The following is an 18,140-nucleotide window of genomic DNA, read 5'->3' as shown; positions in this document are numbered from 1 at the left end:
TTTATAGTCTTATCTTTATCTGGATTAAAAGAAAAAAGTTGTTCTAAGGAATGGTTCTCAGGTAGACCCACAACATTCCTGTGCATCAAAGACAATACAATGTTTCCTCCAGCCACATTCACTGAGTTTATGCAATACACACCATGGTAGCTCACAGAGTTGATACATAATGACAGTTGTGTAACATGGTAAAATTATGTTTTAACTACCGGTAATACAAACACACAATTCACGATATAGGAACTTATTTTGTTGGCTAGCAAGCAACAACAGTTTTTTGCTAAGAACTGAATGGATAAATGTTTCTTTAACATTAAATGTTATACAAATAATTATAAGAAGAACTAGAACATTACAAACCTGTGTAGTTAAGTAAGGCCTTGTAGACTTCCTGTCACAAACAAAGAGGTTTTGTAATTTTATACAAGCCTATGGCAAACCAAGTTTTTCTCCACAAGAAAGACCAAAGGAAATGTACAAAAGAGACATGAAAAGGCAAAGTATTTCATGCCCATATGTCACTTAAAAAACATAGCAGGCAAAGTAGATAACAAGACCAGGTACAGTAATGGATAAGAGCAGGAAAATTGAAGAAAGACATAGAGGGGTTAATTTTGATGACACAAGATCAAGCCTTGAGAAAAAAATGCATGCGAAGCCAGAATTGAGAAGACAGCAACAGATAATGAATGCCACCTCTCCAAAGAAGTTGAAGAAACAGTGGACCACCTAGTTAGCTGCTGCAAGAAAATTGCATAGACTGACTACAAACAACGGCACGACAAAGTAGCAACAAAGGTGCATTGGAAGATCTGCAAGAAATACCATTTGCCTGCCAGTAAGAGCTGATGGGACTACAAAATAAAGAAAGCAATAGAAAATTAAGAAGCTAAAGTACTCGGACTCTACATTTCAAACTGACACGGACCTGCAACAGAAGACCCCAAACAATTGCAGTGATTTATTTAACAACTGTGGCAAGAAAAGTCATAAAATGGAGCAGAACTCACTTAGCAAAGGTCTCACTTAACAACAGAAATTCTGGGCTCAATTTTGGTCATAGGTTGAGGACTACTTGTAGTACCATCAGTAATAGATGCCTTGGATGCAATCCCAAAACAACTGGGGCACCACTTGAATACAATCAGCATTGACAAAATCACCACCACGTCAATTGCAAAAGGCAACTTTACTTGGAACAACTTACATCTTGCAACAACACCTTTAATACCAGCAAACAAAACCTGCCTATGCCAGGTCCCTGGGAAGAACTCAGTAAGCCAAGTCCAATATAAGCATCTGCCTGATTGTGACAAACCATAATAATAATAATATATTAACTTTTATGCCACCCAACTTTCAGCAACTCTAGGCATCACATCCACTATTTGCAGATGCAGCAGCTCTAACTCTCTACAGCACCCATTAGTTGGAAAAAGGGCACTGTTAATAGGGAAAGACTCCTAAATCCCTACTTTGGAGATGCCTAAGGGTTCTACTCCCTGTGCCTTTGCAGAGTGTCTCAGGGCACTACTCTGCTCCTGATTTTGCTTAACATCTATTTGAAACCAGAAGGTAAAGTCATTAACCAGTACAGGGTGAAGGGCTGATCATATACATGGAACTAAAGGGGATAGAGATCTCGCCCTTGTCATGGTCAGATCACTCCCTGCTGAGGCTTGATTTTTGGAAGCTGCTCCCCCACTGCAGGGAGGTGGAGCCGATTAAATGGTTCTGCCTGATGGACCCACTGGGATTTCAGACGGAGCTTGGAGAGATACCTGACTCCCTTGCCCACAATCCGACTGAGTCCTTGGTCGCTGCCTGGAATATAGGGGCGGCTGAGGCATTAGATCGGATTGCGCCTTTGCGGCCTCTCCGCGGCAGTGGATCCAGGAGAGCACCTTGGTTTACCGAGGAACTCCGGGAGATGAAGCGCCAAAAGAGACACCTAGAGCGACGCTGGAGGGCTAGTAACTCCGAATCCGACCGAACACTACTAAGAGCCTTTGTTAGGACTTATTTAGTGGTGATACAGGAGGCCGCTCTTATTGCGTCCGCAGAATCTTGGCCGGCTGCCCTGTTTAGAATAACCCGCTCCCTCCTGAAAGCGGGGGATGCAGGGGAACCCTTACAGGGAAGAGCTGAGGAATTTGCCCAGTTTCTGTCAGACAAAGTCACTCAGATTCGGACGGACCTGAACTCCACTTGGACATTGCCAGGAGAGATGCCGAGGGAGGACCTTGATCAAACTTTGTGGAGTGAGTTCCAGCTTGTCACTCCTGAGGAAGTGGACAAGGCCATGGGAGTGATGAGTGCCGCCACCTGTTTGCTGGACCCGTGTCCCTCCTGGTTGGTTTTGACCAGCAGGGAGGTGACATGAGGCTGGCTCCAGAGGATCGTGAACATCTCTCTTCAGGAAGGATCTTTCCCGCAACCTTTGAAGGAAGCGGTGATGAGACCCCTCCTTAAGAAGCCTTCTCTGGACCCAGCTGTCCTTAAAAACTATCGTCCAGTCTCCAACTTCCCTTTTTTAGGGAAGGTTGTTGAGAAGGTGGTGGCCTTCCAACTCTGACGGACCTTGGATGAAGCGGATTATCTAGATCCCTTTCAGTCTGGTTTCAGGCCTGGTTACTGCACCAAAACCGCTTTGGTCGCGCTGACTGATGATCTCTGGCGAGCCAGGGATAGAGGACATTCCTCTATCCTGGTGCTCCTTGACCTCTCAGCGGCCTTCGATACCATCGACCATGGTATCCTTCTGCGGCGGCTAGAAGAGGTGGGAGCGGGAGGCACCATTTTGCGGTGGTTCTCCTCTTACCTCTCTGGCAGGTCGCAGTCGGTGTTGGTCAGAGGACAGAGGTCAACCCCTAGGTCCTTAAATACGGGGTGCCGCAGGGCTTGGTCCTGTCCCCCCTCCTATTTAATATCTACATGAAGCCGCTGGGTGAGATCATTCGCCGGCATGGGATTAAATACCATCAGTATGCGGACGATACCCAGTTGTATCTGTCCGCCCCGTGCCAACTCAGTGAAGTGGTGGAAGTGATGTGCCAGTGCCTGGAAGCTGTCAGAGTCTGGATGGGAATGAACAAGCTTGCACTCAACCCTGACAAGACCGAGTGGCTATGGATGTTGCCCCCCCCCAAGGATAGTCCAGATACTCCATCTCTAAGCCTGGGGGGTGAAATCGTACACCCCTCAGAGAGGGCCCTCAATTTGGGTGTCCTCCTGGACCCACAGCTGACACTAGAACACCATTTGTCAGCTGTGACCAAGGGAGCTTTTGCCCAGGTTCGCCTGGTGCACCAGTTGCGGCCCTACCTGGACCGGGAGGCACTTCAAATGGTCACTCATGCCCTCATCACCTCAAGACCTGACTACTGTAACGCGCTCTACATGGGGCTGCCCTGAAAAGTGTTCAGAGGCTACAACTGGTCCAGAATGCAGCTGCGCAAGCGATATTGGGTGTACCGAGATACACCCATGTTACACCCATCCTCTGCGAGCTGCACTGGGTCCCGATCGGTCTCCGAACGTGCTTCAAGGTGCTGGTTATCACCTTTAAAGCCCTACATGGCTTAGGACCTGGATATCTACGAGACCGTCTTCTGCCATATACCTCCCAGTGTCTGATAAGATCTCACAGGATGGGCTTCTCTGGGTGCCGTCGACTAGACAATGTCGTCTGGTGGCTCCTCGGGGGAGGGCCTTCTCTGTAGCTGCCCCGGCCCTATGGAACGATCTACCCCCAGAGATCCGGACCTTCCCCACTCTCTCGGCCTTCCAAAAGTCTATTAAGACCTGGCTATTCCGGCAGGCCTGGGGCTGTTGACCACTTGAATGAGGTCCAGCCCCACTAAGGTTGAGTGCATGTTGTGTCTTTTTAACTTGCCTTGTCTTTCTATTTTTAAATTTTTTAGTATTCTTTTAAATTGTTTTTATGTAAGCCGCCTGGAGTCCTTCGGGATTGGGCGGCATATAAATTTATTAAACATTAAACATTAAACAAACATACAGAGTTATGTATCTCTGTGCCAAGACAATCAGGTAATGTGATCAAGGTTCTTTTCTAGTGTCTGGAGGCCTGAATGGGGAAGAACAGGCTTACAAATTAATTTTAGCAAAACTTAATGGCTGGAGGTTTGATGCGCTGCTGAAACTGGAACTGGAGATTTTACACAACTGGTTTTGAAGATGACTATAAATCCCCACCTTCAGAACTGATGAACAATGGGGGGTGATTTGAATGTTGAATGTTTGAATGTTTATTTAATTTGTATGCCGCCCCACTCCCGAGGGACTTTCTTGCAATCAATTACTCCTTGAGGAGCAGATGGTACTGTGGTCAGAAGGGCCTTTGCACAATCCATGCCAGGATTAGGGCATCATTTAGGAATAGCCCTTAGACTTATATACTGTCCCACAGTGCTTACAGCACTCTCAGGTTGGTTTACAATAATGTCAGCATATTGTCTCCAACAATCTGGGTCTTCATTTTACAGCCTCGGAAGGATGGAAGGCTAAGTCAGCCTTGAGCCCCATCAGGATTAAACTCCATGCTGTGGGCAAAGTTCACCTGCAATACTGTTTTCTGACCACTGCACCACCAGACACTTCACTTGCACCTTAGTCATCCTCTCATTGGACTACTACAACATAAGGTTGCCCTTGAAGACCATCTGGAAACTGCAACGGGTCCAGAATGCTATGGATTAAGTAATTATAGGAGTACCTTAGTAACACCATCCCAATAGGCTTCTGTGTGTAAGTCTAGGTATAGATTACTGTTGTGGCCCAGCTGAATGCTGATGGACTCGGATAGCAAGGAACCATATGAGTCTGCCCTGGATGATGTGGAGGACCCTGGGCAGGGTTCAGACTCAGAGCAGGGACCAGAGAGGCTGGTTGGCCACCAGGAGGCGCCTGAGGCATGGAGCAGTGGGGAGGATCCCTGATGCTAGATTGAGAAGGGCTGAGAAATGGAAGCAGCAACTCCGTAGACAGACTCATAGAAGATGATTAAGCACAGGTGGTTGTTGATTGGCCCCTCCCAAGAGAGATTATAGGTAAGGCGTTGGGAAGGGACATTTGCAGGAAACAACCGTTCAAATTAGTAGTTAAGAAAATCTATCTGTGTATTCTAGTTGTGTCTGTTTGTTTGGACTATCTGCATTGCTTCGTTTGAATTATCTGGGTTGCTGCAGAACTATTCTATTGAACGTGAGTTGCCTGGGCCCTCAGCCAAAGGATTCGTTATCTCAGTAATTGACCAGTGGCAAATAGCCAAGCCTGTGTTCTGGTTTATTCACAGGCTGGGGGGGGGGGGGTCAGAATAGATTACCATCTATATATTATTTGTGGCACAACCTGTCTCCATCCCACACTTTCTCACAAGATCCTCTCTGAGCTTACCTCATCTGATTGGACCTAGGAAACATGCCTTTTTGGTTGTTGAACTTGGGTCATTGGAAAAATCCACACCCCTACCCTATCCAAATATTTGGATGGCCCTGACCCTGTTAGCATTCAAGAAAGCTTTACAAACCTGTCTTTTCCCCTGGGCAAATTGGGTTAAGATGATATAAATAGTGAGTACTGGCTGCATGTTCCTTAATATGTCAGTTTATAATTTTTTTGTTAATATTGAATGGTTTTTTAAAATTTCCATATTGTTGATAGGGAAGAAGTATTTAATGTACACTATCCAAATTTGTGATTATGTTGGTTGGGTGGCAGATTTAGGTGAAAGCATAAATCAGGCAAGGTAAAAACTAAACTTAACTAAATTCCCACACAGACTTAAACTTCAGTAGATACACTAAAATAATCTGCTTTTATTACTAGCTTGCCTATTTACTGTTAGTGTTTCTCTCCAATCATAATTAAACGTATGACATAAAAGTACTAATTGCTGTTACTGTTGTATTATTAGCCTAAATCAATCCACTGCAAGATGAAAGATTCTTCAGTGAAAGTTATGGACCATGACCTACCATGCTGGTCCACAGCAGATTGGTAGATAGATTTGTTTTCCAACTTTCCAGTCTAGGGCTAAGATAGAATGACTGGTCCAAAGAATTGGCTTCCGTGATGAAGGGAAAACTACAACGTGTTTCTCCTCATCTCTAGTCTGGCATCTTAGCACTAGACTATAGCTTGCTGTCTTGTGACTAAAAAGATACGGTTGTAATTCCAGATCAGTTTCTAAATAAAATTTAAGAATTTTGGCTGAGTATCATTCTTATACTGCCACAAAATTGTCCTATAACCAAAGCCTGTCACTTTCATATATTATTTAAATGTTGCCTATTCAAGGCTGGCCACAGCTAATTCCATATATATATACTAAGGTGGTCTCACATTCATCTGTGGGAGGCTGAGGTGCAGCCTGTGCTTTGAATGGTGAATGACTAAAAAGGCTTCTATAGATAACCACTGGAAATCAAGTGAAGTTGCATATCATTGCTTAGAAAGGGTGGAGTTCATAAAGATAAGAAAGTTAGAAAAATGTAGACAAGTACAAAATAAAAGAGGAGTAGTTACATTTACCGACTGTGGATACTGAAGATATTTGCTGACAAGCAAACGGGTTTATTGCATATTTTACCTTAGTGATTCAATCCAACTCAATCTGAAAAGTAGAATTATTGAATTGACAGATAATTCCACTGGAAATTCCTCAAGTCTGCCTCATAAGATGCAATAGTGCCTACCAACCCAGTTTTCCCATATACATATAAATGAACATGAAAACGAAAGAGAGATCAATTTTGTTATTTTAAATATAGCTCTCGCATTTGCACACCCTGTCTAGACTTATTCTTTTCTCTACTTTTTTCCTTCTTCCTCTTCTTTCCCCTCCCTCCCTTTTTTTTTGGCCTTTGAGCCAATGTTTTGATACCTGGGGACTGCCTATACACACCCTTGGAGTTTTCTTGGCAAGACTTCAGAAGTGGTTTGCCACTGCCTGCTTCCTAGGTCTCAGAGAAAGGGAATGGCCCAAGATCATACAGCTGGTTTTTGGCCTAAGGTGGGACTAGAACTCACTGTCTCCTGGTTTCTAGCCTAATGCCTTAACTGCTACTGCAAACTAGCTATCTTTTATACTTGGCATTTAATCCTGGATATTGGTTTAAGTAAAAGTACATCAATCCTCAAGTAAACATCCATCATGATTACAATTATTTTCTATCATTTCTTCTTTCTATCCTTTACTAAATGAGATTAGTGTTTAGGATATTACTAAAAATGCAGTAATAACCAATAATTAAGAAGTAAAAGCAACTTATAAAATAGTACCTAGGCCAGAATAAGACACAATTGGGCCTTAAACTAGAAAAAACAAAATAAGATAATACAGGGAACCGAAAGACAATGAATATTCAAGTGTTACCAGTGAAAATACAATAAAGACATAGGAAATGTAACTCCTACATATCTAATCTTTGAACAGCAACTCTGAAATGCAGATGTAAGCTATTTGCATATGATAACTCTCTAACACTCTCCTTTTATGGCATTTCCTCACTGCTTCTACCATTCTCACCCCCGTATATGAAACAGTATAATGAATTTTTTCCTTATACATCAAATCATAGCATTCATAGCACATACACGCAGATACGTTAGCTGTTAGGTTTACATTAGTGAAGCCTCCAGATGCTGCATCCAGGCTGCTCATCTCAAGTAAGAACAGCCATCATCCAGACAATAGTGATCCTGATGAAACACAGAAGGCATAGCACACAGCCTTGCAATAAAACTATTGAAATTGGTTCCAGAGATTTGCAGCAGGAGGGATGCTAAATGACTGATCTGTTAGAAGCAACATTTTTGGCCGAGGAACACAGCTTCTCCGAATAGACAGCTGGGGTCATTTTCTGTGCAAGGCTATATGTAGTCATTGGAGGGGCAGGGAATATGAGCTTGGAAGTTTGGCTTGTTATTTGTTCTATATTTCAAAGATATGTTCCATATTTAAGATTAAAATGTAGTATTTCCTTCTGAGTGACTATGGTCTACTAACCCTTTATCCTCGTTCTTGAAGGACATGTCTAGAACCACAAAAAGCAACTGTACCTTAACCATCTTTGCTTAAATTAAATTTATCGTAAAAGAATTGAAATCAAAGGAACAGTCATAAGAATTAATTTAACACTTGTTAATTCCAATGGGGCCTCCAAGGAAATTAATCCTACCTATCTTTTCTAAAAGCAAATTTTCTGTAAGATATTTATTAAATAAATAAATGGAACATAATGCAGCATATTCTAACACATTTCTGATATGGATCATGTTATTAACATTTACAACAGTTTCTTATTTTGGAACTCTTTAGATAGCAAACCAAGTGGGAGGACTGGCATCTCCTCTCTCTCACACATCCTGTTCTAGTCTCACCAGAGAGCTGAACTCATCTCTTGCAGAGTTTGAAATTAGACTGAAGATCACAAGGGACTCACCCCTACATTAAAGAATCTTAATTGATCAATCGCATTTTAATCAAATAAAACCACATATAACTTGCTGAGACAAGTTACTTCACATTTGTCTGATTTATTAGAGCAAATGTTCACTTTATAAAAATAAAATAAAATAAAATAAAGTAAAATGCAATATAGTACATTGCTCTTCTCTAAACGTTCCTTTTCTGAAAAGACTCCAATATTTATAAGGACATTACTGTATATCAAGCATTGCATTCTATTGGAAGCAACATTTCAAGAGAAGGAAGTGATGAATGATGCCTCCCACCATATGCATCAGGGAAACAGAAACCATTGGCTTCCATTTTCTAGCTCAGATCCTGACAAAGAGTCCCAAAGTAGGTTGAAATGACTTTGATTTTCCTTCCACTCAAGAGATCAAAATGAAATAAAAGAGCAAATATGGACTACTCTGAATGCAGCTTCTGCTTCTCTGAGTTACTATTAGGGTGTGAAAATTAATACTGACAAGTGGATAGTTTCTCAAAGCGGGAGGGAGGGGGGGTGAGGAGAGACGATGCATGTAACTCTTAGTAAATTTACAGTAATGCAGAAAAAAAGAGCCAGTTTGGTGTCTTGGTGAAGACATCAGACTAGCAATCGGGAGACCATGAGTTCTAGTCCCACATCCCACATAAATTTAGATGTGAGGTCCGCTCTGACCAAATTATGGTAAGTTGCTAATAAGTTCATTAGACAGCAACAGGCAGCTAAGTACAATAGGTCTGTATGAAGGTTCAGGTAGGTTATTCTAAAGGAAAATGGGAGGTAAAGAGGCTAAACCATCCTTCCTCTAATTCAAAAGCAAAGCCGAAGACAAAAAAGTTATGTAATGCAAGAATAAATCTTTCAAATGCAGCTTTTAATAATTCCTGGCATCATTTTATTCATTTGAGTTGGGATTGCACCAAACCCAACCTTTCCTAGGAATAAAACATAACAAGATTGAATCACCCACAGCTGCTTGATTAAAGAATCACTCTTCCTTCTTTAAAGGTAAACCCTTAGTATGCTTTTTCTTACTACTAAATATCTTGTGAGCTTTAATCCTATAATCATATAATCTAGGGCAATACAGAATAAAGGCAATGTGCACACATACCCTTTCACACATATGTCCACATCTTTCACAACCACCTTTGGACTTTTTAGGGCCTACTATATATGTTACCAAGGGAACTCTAGGACCAATGAAAAGGCAAATTAACCAAATACCACAATCCACTAAAGACGCCTTGCCTCAGCCGCCCACAAATATATTTATACCACTGCATTTTTAATGTTTTCGTATGTCACAATGGCAAGTTCACCACAGCCTTTCTTAAAATATCTGCTAATATGGTTACATATGGAGGTTGGCCAACAGCCATCATGACTTTTATTCAAGCCCAGTCATTTGCCATAATATATCGTTGACAGGCTAATCAGATACCAAGGCACTGTTTTCTGGGTTCTAATTACATCCCTCAAGGCTGAAATTACAGCTCACTTCTAATCTACAGCAATAGCTTCCCACACTGAGGTCTTCCGTCAGTGTAGTGAAATTAAAGCAGCAACACCACAATAATCTTAGAATACCTTAGGTTTGCTTTCCATGCGCATTGCCAGAAACATCCTAGCTGAATACTACTTGCTGAAGAATTTTAAGATGGATCAAATTTTGCAACTATTGATAAACAGAAAATACATTCACAGTATCTGCTGGAATGAATAATACAAAGGTTCTTTTTTACATGCATGCAAGATTGGAAAGTATAAGATGAGAAGGATAGTCACAGGAAACAATATCCATCTCTTCATTAGGGTATCACTTATCCTATTCTTAGCTAAAAGGCCAAAAAGATAAAAAGATTTTGTCTTTACTGGATGATTAGCCACTGTCCTTTTCACCTAGAATTCTTGTTTTTCCACATGTTTCTCTCAAGCCATTTACACTCTTATTTTCTATTCTCACTTTGTCACCTATGCAGATGAAGTGAGAAACAAAAGTGTTGTCTCCAAATTCATAGTGGATAAAGAGAGCTACATATGAATCTGGTTTGTCCATTTTGAGATGCTGAAATACTGTATCTACAGTCTTCAGTTCACTGTTTTGTCACCACCTCAGGTTTCAGGGTGTAAAGAATGAGTTCTCTTTTTAGTCCTTAGGGCTAACACGGTCTCAAAAGTTTGCAATCCACAGTCCTTAGCTTTCCAAACAGCCTATCTCAGCTGCAGAAATGTATAGTATCAAGGAGAACAGAACTGACCTTGGGATCAGTCTCACAATCCTAGTCATTGTGAAATAGAATGTGCACTAAGATCTTACAAGGCCTGTGAGATTGAAGGATAAAACCAGAGACAAACTATTAAAACAGCCTGCTCCACATTTGTCTTAACCCATAGTTTGTCAAATATATTTGCAGGGCATCTTTTAAAGAAGCTACAGAGGATTTCCACAATATCTTAGGCTAAGAGCATTTCTCATATTCTTTTAGGACAATGTGTTATAACCATTGCAGCACCCCTTGATCAAAACATGATCAAAATTCAGGCACTTGGCAGCCCCCCACACACACTTATGACAACAGAGTCATGTCAATCCTCCTACCTATCTGTCTCTCCCCATCTCTGCCTTTTTGGCCACCCTGCGCGAAGTCCCATCAGTCCAAATTGGGGTGAGGAGGAAGGCTTCAAACCCTAGCAGGAAGGCCATACATGGTTTAAATAAGGGCACATGTGGCCCAAGGAAAAAAGTCTAGGATGGCCAACTTCATGAAGGACCATGCTGGACATGCCTTGTCAGCAATGGGAGGAAAACAATGGCAAAGCTGGGGGATGTTCTGACCTAGGCTTCCCCAAACCATGAAGCACACTCCTTGTCCTGACAAAAAATCTCTTTTATTAAGTTACTGTGAATTCCTCTCATTTACATCCAGCAAAGTCTTTCAGGGGTGAACATACAGTCACAGGCCTTAACTGGCTTGAAGAGCTGCCAGGCTGATATCTCCAAAACCTGGCAAGGAGCCTCTGAGAGTCACAAACCAGTAAAGCAAACTAAATTGTCTCCTGCAAACTCCACTCCACTCCCCTTTCATTCCTCTTTTATTCCCTATGGGAAGGGCCATTTATTGTCCACCTGTGGCCTTGCTCCTTAGCTGTTCCCTTCATCTGGCAATTCTGCGCATGTGCACACTGGGAACAGGCTCCAGCTGTTCATCTGCCCCACTGATGTCTGACTCCAAAGGCAGCTGATAACTGTCAGATGGCCACATCTCTGCCTCCGATGCAGAGCCTTCATCAGAGCCTTCTTCAGACTCCAGGAGTGGCCCATGTTCCTCCCCAACCTCCTCACTGTCAAAATCTGCTGCAAGCTCCACTGGCTGCTGGTGGACCACAACAGGGGACAGGGCTGGTAGGGTGAGCAGAGGTGATTAAATGTAGGATGACTAGAAGAGCAAAGATGGGGCGGAGAGGTGGGTGGGGTGGAAGAGATAAATGGGTGGGTGGAACTGAAGAGGGAGCAGCCCCTTACCTTACCTGAAGACTGGGAACAGGGAATGGTTTGGATTGGGATGGAAGCCAGGATGGAATGGCTTGGATTGGGGCCTCCTCATCTAACAACTAGGTGGGTTCCAGTTTATGATGGCAACTGGGATTACTATTGCTGACTAATATGCCATGTGCTTTACAGCTACATTGCTTACCAAAGGAAGTTCCAGGCCAAATTACCATTGTTAACCAAGGAATACATGTATTTAGTTCATGTAGTATTAATTTGAGGATCTCATTAGATGCGTCTCTATTAGCTGCTTATTTGCAACTGTGATGTTATATTGCAGAGTATGGCAGGGTGAGAATGGGAATGGAAAGGAAAAAGGACAAAGACTTATTAGACAGGCATCTCCTAGAAACAAAAGGAAGAGAAACCTTCCTGTATGAATGAAATAACCTATATTCAGTTAATAGATAGAGTAATGAGACAAAAATTGATTGCTAGTTGATTCTAGAAAGAGTCTCTATTCACATCCTCACTCTTACAGTGTACACATATTATCCTATCTTTTATTAATAGGTGGAACATTGAGGCAAGAACCAGCCATCTGGTCCTGGAAACAGTTGGGTGTGGCTACAGGCTGTGTAGACTCTGGTGTGAATGTGGCAAGCAAGGGATGTATGCAAGATAGGCATCCAGACCCTTGTTCAGCTACAGAAAACAGCAACCAGTCAACCTTCCATTCCAATCTCTTCACTTTTACACTAAACCAAAACTAATGTTTTCTGTTGCATTTAATAAAAGTTGTAACAGTCTTCAAAATCAAAGTTCTTTTTATCAAGTACCAGCTTTCTCAAATAAGAAAGCATAATTGGCTTTAAGCCTTGGCACAATTCAACCTTTAGGAACTGAAGACCTAATTAGCCTTGTGCTAATTATACCAGAAAGGATTATAAAGGAAAAATCTCTGTTCATTATCTTAACAGGCAATACTCCTAACTAGGACATATAGGGTATAATGTGAACACCAGAACAGCAGCAGTCCCAGTCAGAAATGATTCATCAAGGTCTCTTTTTGTATCTGAGTCAATTTGGGTGTCCTGGTTATTTTCAATTCCTATAAGACTAGCAAATCAATTGCTGGGATTGGAAGGAAAAGTCTCATTCTTTAAGAATTAGAGCTGGGAAATGAAAGACCTGTTAGGAATTTAAATTCTCCTAACTATTCTCCACCGATCCATCAGTATAGGACTGATTCTACTAGATTTGACAAGTTTCTCAGGTCATCTACTTACACTGGATTTATGCTATGCTAGGAATAAATGTAATACAGTCTTTACCCACCCAAACGCCTAATCCTCAGTCCATTTCCACAAGTAAAGCTATTTCCTAAATTTACTAAATGAGCTCTGGATGAGAATGAACAGTGAGCTCAGGGGCAGATGAACCAGATTCACACCCTCAGAATGTTTCTAAAGTTTAGACTAAGCAAGTTTTGTAACAGTATTTAATACAAAAATAGCTGTTTATCATTGTCACATATTTCTATTTGGGTAGAAATGCCTTTAGTATAAGCCAAAGAATCAAGTCTGCCATGCTTTTCTTATTTCAAAAACAACATACCGTAATTTTTGGAGTATAAGGCACACCTTTTTTCCTCAAAAAAGAGGCTGAAAATCTGGGTGCGTCTTATAAATTGAATACAGCATTTTTTGCCTCCAGAAGCCCCACCCCCCTCACCAAAATGGTCATGCATACTTTATGGAGGCTTTCAGAGAGCTCCTGGGGGCTGGGGAGGGCAGAAATGAGCAAAAAAGGGCCGTTTTTTTGTCCCCCAGAAGCACTCTATAAGCCTCCATAAGACTATTATGCATGCAATCTTTTGGATGAAAAACGATTTTCGGATTTTCGGATTTTCACAAAAAAAGGGCCATTTTTTACTTGTTTGGGCCCCACCCCATACCCCAGGAACACTCTGCAAGCCTCCCCCCCCAAGGCTATTCATGCCTTTTAAAAAAATGGTCCCCTTTTTGCGAAAAACGGGCTGTTTTTGGGAGGTTTGCAGAGTGCAAAAACTCCCCCCCCCCTTTGGAAAGCTCTTGAATTGATTGATGAGAATTACATTGATCAAGTGCTGTGCCAGCAGAAACAAAGTCTTAGGTGCTGCAGATTGTCAGAGATTTCCTTCTCCAGCACATGGATAAATACACCTGGAAACATCTACCTATCTACCTACTCTCTCTTTCTCCCTCCCTCCCTGCTGTATTTCTCTCCCCCCTCCCTCCCTCTCCCTACCTATTCTCTCTCTCCCTGCCTATCTACTGTATTTCTCTATCTCCCTCTATCTACTTATGTACCTACCTACTCTCTCTGTCCCTACCTACTATTTCTCTCGCTCTCTATTTCTCTCTTTATCCCTCTACTTACCTACCTACCTACCCACACTCTCTCCCTTCCTCCATACTGTATTTCTCCATTTCTCTCTCTCCCTTTATTTACCTACCTACTCTCTCTCTCTACCTACCTACTGTATTTTTCTCTCTTTCTCTCCCTCTCTATCTCTCTATCTACCTACCTACTTTTAAAAAAATTTGCCTCTTCAAAACCTTGGTGCTTCTTATATCTGGTGTGTCTTATACTCGGAAAAATACAGTACTCTCTTTTTAAAAAATGGCCGGAACAAGTAGCACTTAGCGCTTGGCTTGAACAATTGATTACCTAGCAAAGCTCTCAGAAATTACAAAACAATGGCTTCTTTTGGAAGGGAGAACTGTAATTCATGCATCATTTCCTTTTTAAAAGATCATTGGTGGGAGAACATGGTTACTATCACATTCTATCCACCTGAGATCTACTTATCTCTCCATTCTTGTACTTTTACAGTATCTATAAGTTGACCGTTGGGAACAATATGAACCCTTACTTCTCTTCTATCTAGTGATGATTTATTTTGCACAGATGTGTTTTCAGTGGCAGTAATACTGGGCCAGGGAAATTCTATACATGTGTACACATATACATTCCACTGATTTACATGCACAAGAAAGGGACAAAGAGAATTTGAGTGAGTTCAGCCCAGATCGTCAATTCTAACAGAGACAGCAAAACTCTCCTGCCTGTACTCATCTGTTAAGGCTTTGAAACTAGGATGTTAAGTGAGCCCTGTTAGCTAATTTGTTTAGTTCCAGTCTCTGGATTGAAAATTAAATTATTTTTAGACATCCTATACATTACCTATGTTTGGAGTTGTGGATGGAAGTCATAAACCTAATGGTACTTTTCGCCAAATGACAACAGCCTCTAAAAGAGCAGGGACCAACTTGTAATGCCAACTCCTCCACATTTTCATGCTTCTGTGCATGTGTTGCTGTGTGATATATCAGACCTGCATAAAAACTTGGTGACTTTTTTAAATAGTAAATTTATAGTCACTGTCACCACCCCAAAATACACACTGTCAAGCACCTCCAAGCCTTGCTGCCACTCGCAGTTCTAGTGCTTCCTCTACTCTGCTTGCACCCCAGGTATTTCTTTGCTTTTTAATTTTTCCATATGGTTTCTTTCACTCAACAAATTGTGCAGGCCTGGTGTATGTGATACATAAATACATTCTTGTACCCTTCTCATTGTCTTTGATTGAATTTTATATTGGTTCCCATCTCTATATTCTGTCCTAACAAGCTTGGCTCACTTTCTTAATCAATGTAGCCCACATGTGTTCTGAGTTCACCAAATGTTCTAAGCTTCAGGACTCCCCTTCTGTAAAATGGAAAGCCACTTCCTTACTGTGACTTCTTCCATAATTTAAAATACATATCCACTGTGTGATAGAATATTCAGATTATATGATATAAATTCTAACAATAATTACAATATAAACTACATACACATTTCTACTACATTTACTGTTTTTTTATAAAAATCAAAATATGATTTCTGTAACATTTGGATTAGTGTAGCTGATCTTTTATAAAATATCCTATCATATTCAGCTAACACTGTACTTGTCAGTATTTGCAAAACTGCTATCAATGAAGAATGCTTTAGTTCCCTTCTCTGACAAAGTTTATATAATTACTGTAGCTAACAAACCACGTTTTGGTTTTAAAAAAATTCAAAAACCTGCCACTATTGGCCAAAAAGCCAAAAAAAAATCAACTGTATTTATCTTGATCCAAGACCAACATGATATTTCAAACTAAAGAATTATGAATTCCCTCAAACATTAGACTCTCTCTGTTTAAAGCAAAATAATTCTAATATTAAATGTCGCACATTAATATTAATGTTAAATGTGTGGAACAAAAACCTAAGAAGCTACCAGAAAATTACATACCAAATGTCTGATTGCTGGAAAGGTGGTTATAATGTTGAAAGGTATGCAATAGTGTGGTCAAAGGACAGCACAAACAAATACCTCAGAATATCGTTGGACACTGCTATATTTCCTTGTGCTACAGATAAACAGACGCAAACCTAATTCACCATTTCCAAATTAAGCACTAACATTTTTTTCTAGAGTTTATACCTAACTTTGTTATTGGATTATTTAGTCATCTCCAATTTATATTTTCCATGATGAATGTAAATGATGGGAACTGCTGATCAATCCATCAAAGGGCCCTCAGGTTGGGGAACTCCATAATCTGTATTTATAAACACCTCTTAATTCAACAATAAATTGGATAAAGAGGTAGATGAATAAATGTGGTATGGGAAAGGAGAGGCAAATCCTGAATCCCACTGAAAGCTATTAACTAATTACAAAAATATAAACTATCCAGCCCATGTTCCTACCAAAAGAAAAACAGCATTATTTGTTGAGATCAGAGACTAAACCTCAATCCAATGAACCAAAATGAATTGGAGGGGAGGTGAAAAGGAAGAACAACAGCTGACAAAATTTTACATTCCTGAATGACACAGAATTAGGGTTTTGTTTTTGTTTTTACACCAAAGATAAAAGTGTTGTTTCTCTGAAGCTGAACCTTATTTGCGCGACTGGTGATACCTACTAATTACATTCAAAAAGCACAGACAAGAATCCCAATATACGCGTCTCTGTGTATGCATGTTTTGGGGTACATCGAAGTAACCCATGCGTTGTCAACTGATCTTCATCACCTGCCTCGGATTGTAAACATCCGCGCGCGTCACAACAACCGATACTCCCACTACTCAAAGATAGTAAATTTTGCACAACACACTGAGCCACAAAACTAGCCAAACCATTTTATTCCACTACCTGAACATATTTTTTGTGATTTGCTGTGTGGTGAACAACCATGCGTTAGTGTATGCCATTACTCTTTCACATTAGCATACTTTAAAAGCGTGGGTCACACCTCTCGCTCACCTGCGCCCAAAGAGCTTGAGCCCAAACCTCTTTTTGCTGTGCCTTCGCCCCAGCGTGGAGAGCTTGTCCGGCTCCGGGCACACGGACGTCTCCGAACTAGCGGTGGACGGCGAACTGGAGCCAACGGAGGAGAAGGAGGAGGAGGCGGCGGCGGCGGCAGTGGCGCCCCCGCCATTCGAGCCCTTTTCGTTGACCTCGTGCAGCTCCATAACGCCGCTGGTCTTGCTTCTCCCTCACCTGCTCGGCAGAGGGCCGGTCATATCCGCGGGGCGAGTAGCCAGTTATTAAGCCCCGAAGACAGCGTCGCTCTCTGGCTCGAGCGCGGGACTCATTGCTCTGCCAAGGCTGGCGGAAGAAGGGAAAGTGCTGCCCTCGCTCCTTCTCCCAGGAGCTTATCTGGGACGCTTCCCCGCCAAGCAGCCGCAGAAACGAGAATGCCAAAGACTAGTGTATCCCCGAGACTGGTGGTGCATGCTCGGCTTCCAGCTACTCGATCCCCAGCGCGCCTTGCCGAGAAATTAGAGCCGTGCAGGAAGTATCAATACAAAGCAAGGTAAAGCGCCTAAGGACCCCAAATAGCTGCCCGGGAAGCTGCCTCCTCGTTGCTCTAAGGGAAAAGGCGGGTTAGTGGCTCCATCTGCCGCCTCCTCGAACGCAATGCAATACTCGGGCCCGGCCGCTTTCGTGCAACCGTTGGCCACGGAGACCAGATAAATAGAGCCACGGAGACGGGCCAAAGAAGTGAAGAGTTAGCTATAGTTCTCCAGCTTTACCTTGAGAGGCTTAGGAGCGAATTTACATCAATAGTGGTAAGAGTTGC

General features: G+C 41.9%; 1 protein-coding gene across 7 annotated transcripts in view; it reads right to left on the bottom strand.

The window, feature by feature from the left end:
- The window catches only part of DGKZ (diacylglycerol kinase zeta), a 151,836-nt gene that overhangs the window by 101,193 nt on the left and 32,503 nt on the right, over window positions 1-18,140 (bottom strand). For 3 of the 7 annotated variants that reach the window (XM_087720186.1, XM_087720197.1, XM_087720204.1), the window contains exon 1: window positions 17,321-17,821. The exons of 3 other annotated variants lie outside the window; for them this stretch is intronic. In XM_087720186.1, coding sequence (XP_087576312.1) covers window positions 17,321-17,529 — 209 coding nt within the window. In that variant the 5' untranslated portion in view covers window positions 17,530-17,821. Of the gene's footprint in view, window positions 1-17,320; window positions 17,822-18,140 lie in introns of those variants that run through there. One more of the 7 variants, XM_087720164.1, reaches the window with a different exon arrangement.

The sequence above is a fragment of the Thamnophis sirtalis genome, unplaced genomic scaffold, assembly GCF_051295495.1.
Source record: "Thamnophis sirtalis isolate CommonGarterSnake01/CBP01778 unplaced genomic scaffold, rThaSir2_p1.2 scaffold_1, whole genome shotgun sequence".
NCBI lineage: Eukaryota > Metazoa > Chordata > Lepidosauria > Squamata > Natricidae > Thamnophis > Thamnophis sirtalis.
This window is presented reverse-complemented; position numbering and strand designations above follow the sequence as displayed.